At 30.3% G+C, this 3,040-nt stretch overlaps 1 protein-coding gene across 1 annotated transcript in view; it reads left to right on the forward strand.

Annotated features, from left to right (window-relative positions):
• The window catches only part of LOC106457626 (1-phosphatidylinositol 4,5-bisphosphate phosphodiesterase-like), a 96,666-nt gene extending 94,191 nt beyond the window's left edge, over positions 1–2,475 (forward strand). Inside the window, exons 24-25 of the mRNA XM_013917061.1 lie at positions 742–922; positions 2,261–2,475. Of these exons, the coding sequence (XP_013772515.1) occupies positions 742–922; positions 2,261–2,465 (386 nt within the window). The 3' untranslated portion in view covers positions 2,466–2,475. The remainder of the gene's footprint in view (positions 1–741; positions 923–2,260) is intronic.
• Positions 2,476–3,040: the final 565 nt, after the last annotated feature.

Consider the following 3,040-nt stretch of genomic DNA (forward strand, 5'->3'; position numbering starts at 1 on the left):
ACTTAATGGTGAGAATGGTAAGACTAGGGGACACAATATAAATTTTGGCAGGGTAGGAGTCATATTCAGCTAAGACAGCTTTATTTTACTAAACAGGGTGTTTGGCTTTTGGTATGGGTTGCCTTCAGATGTGATAGATGCAGTTTATTTAAGGGAGTTTAAGAGAAGGTTTGATAAATATTTGAATGATAAGAGCTGGCTCTAAGTGTTTCATTTTTATTTTATAGTTTAGTATAGTGGATGGGGTGGCTTAGATGGACCAACAGGTCCATTGTTGTCCTTAAATTATATATATATATATATATTTATATATGAAGTCTTTCAGTGTATCATGGGACAATGACTAATACTTCAGCTGTTGGATGATTTATGATTGATGATTTAAAATGGTTTTAGATTAAGAACAGACTAATATTTTAATCTAGCTTTCTTTAAATATAATTACATTTCTTCTCACATCATACTGAAAAACAGAACAACTCATAAGATTTTGAAACATATTCTTGATCAAAATAACTTGAAATTGTTTTTTCTTTGTCCCACCTTGAACTCTCCATTTTGTATGAAAGTTTATAGTAGTAAATGGCATTTTCTTGAGTTCTTGACAAATAAAATAGAAAATTCAGAAACATCTTGTAAAAATTAGTGAAATGAATTGGAGAATATAGTTTGGAATTTGTTTGCCTATTTTCAGAGTGATTTGTCCTTGTTTTATATTTTTATTTTGATGTAACATTACAGATGACATTGAGATGGAACCCATTACTTCAGAGAACCTTAAAACTGAAAAGTCTTTCCTTAAATTGACTAGAAAACAACAAAAAGAACTAGAAACCATGAAGAAACGTCATCATAAAGAGAAAAGTGGAATTCAGAAGCAACAGTGTGTTGCCATTGACAAAATCATAAAGGGAAAAAAAAGGTAATCAGCTATTCACAGTTTTTATCAAAGATTTAGATTATTTTAGTCTAGAATGGGTATTTCTTAAAATAAGTGAATTTATAATGAAACAATAGAGATGGAATATAAACTGTAATTCAGTAAAAGTAAATGTGAAGTATTTGTAGATATTACCTTCATCAGTTGTGGATATTTCTTCTATAGAAAGATGGCACAGCAAAGAAACCTTGTATTAACTGAAGCAGTGCACATTACTGGGTGAAAACTAACATTAATAATTTTAAATTTCACATGTGCTACATATATAAATATTGTTAATATTCGTCTTCTCAACAGTAATAATTATATGTATCAAACAAAAATGAGACAAAGTATTTGAATCTGTTTAATTAAAAATTTACTGTTTTCAGTATTAAAACTAATGTAAAATGATTCAAAACTTAGTATAAAATTTCTAAGCCCAAAAACTCGGTAGTTAAGGTGGCCAACGATTAAGCTATTTAATATCATTCTTTCAGTGTTTTTAAGTTCATATCATAGGAATTAATAATGATATTTTACACTGAAAACAATAATGTTCTTATGTCCATGGTTATTTTCACTTAAAAAAAAGTATAGTGACATATACAATAGTGATAACCATTATATGAATGGTTACATGAATGTCTGTATTAATGCTAGACCTAAGTGATAACAATGCAAGAGGTTCACAGTGCTGTGAAAGTACTGCAATATGTATACCTTCTCTGTCATCTTTTCACTATCACATTTGTTTTTGGGTTGTTTGTTGATTTTTCAGTGAACCTTTCATGGCATTGTAAGATTAAATGCCAAAAACACAAGATGCATGCTTATTACCAGTGTCACTCCTTTTACTTTTTATTCAGATGTTAATTTTCATTCTTCAAACATTGGTGGATGAGATAGTTTTCATATCTGAAAAGTACATATAGCTCGAGCACAAAAGAAAATTTTTAGCTTTGACTTTGTATATATATCCAGGAGCAATGTTTTCTTCAAAGTACTAGCTAAAACATGCTTACAAGTATCAGTATAAAGAGAAAATGTGAGGCTCAGTGTTGATATGGTCTTTAAACAAACAATGTGTGTGTATTTGTTAAAAGAAAATGTTTTCCTCCATTAGAAAAAAAAAAGAAATTAAACAAGAATATACAAGATTAGTAATTATTTTATTTAAGTAAGCTGGTTATTTGGCTGCAGTATCAGTTGGGCCTGCAAAAACTAAAATGTTTTACAGTCCAAAAAAGACTAAACTCATATTTCAGCTATAATTGTAATGTACATTCCTATAATATGCCTGTTATTAATATTAGTATATCATTATGTAACAATTTACAGAGAAGACCTGGCAAATGACCCACAGGTTCGAGAGCTGGTAGTAGACCAGATGAAGCAATGGTCTGAAATGTTGGAGCGACACCGTCGGGATGAATGGGACTTGTTAAAGGCCCATCTCCAATATCAGGGAGATATCCTTAAGAGGCTAATGGAGGTGGCTCAAGCTGGACAGATAAAACAATTAGAAACGAAGTTTGAGAGGTGAGTAAAGAAATTGAGAATATTCTAAAGTAAAATGGAAATGAAAATATGTTGATTGAATGACTGCAAATGAAATTGCAATTTTGGAAGAAGTGGCGACAGAGCTTCAGCAAATTTTTAACCCATACATGCTTGAGCATTAGAATAAGAAGAGAATATCTATCATGCAAGATTTATATTTTACAAAAAGCTATACACTAACAGAGAATACATACAGTTACATTGGTTTCAAATAGTATGATGCTGAAAAGCTTAATTAGTGTCAAAAATATAACTGCTAAGTAGTTCACTCTAAATAGGCAAGATTAATCATTGACAAATAAACAACAAAAACATCCTTAACGGACTTACAGTTTAATTTATTCACATAGGAGCAGAGTTGCTTGTGCTTTTTCCAGGAGTTGATATTATATGTAGCTATAACATACCTTTAAAGCTGAATGTTAATTCTGTATAATTTTGTACACCTTTTTGTTGTACAAAAGCATTTATAACACTTAAGTTTCATCTTCCTATTCCAAATTTGACACGCATTGAAATCCCAGTAATTGTTGGAAAATTAATCAGTACATTCATCTG

The sequence above is a fragment of the Limulus polyphemus genome, unplaced genomic scaffold, assembly GCF_000517525.1.
Source record: "Limulus polyphemus unplaced genomic scaffold, Limulus_polyphemus-2.1.2 Scaffold353, whole genome shotgun sequence".
NCBI lineage: Eukaryota > Metazoa > Arthropoda > Merostomata > Xiphosura > Limulidae > Limulus > Limulus polyphemus.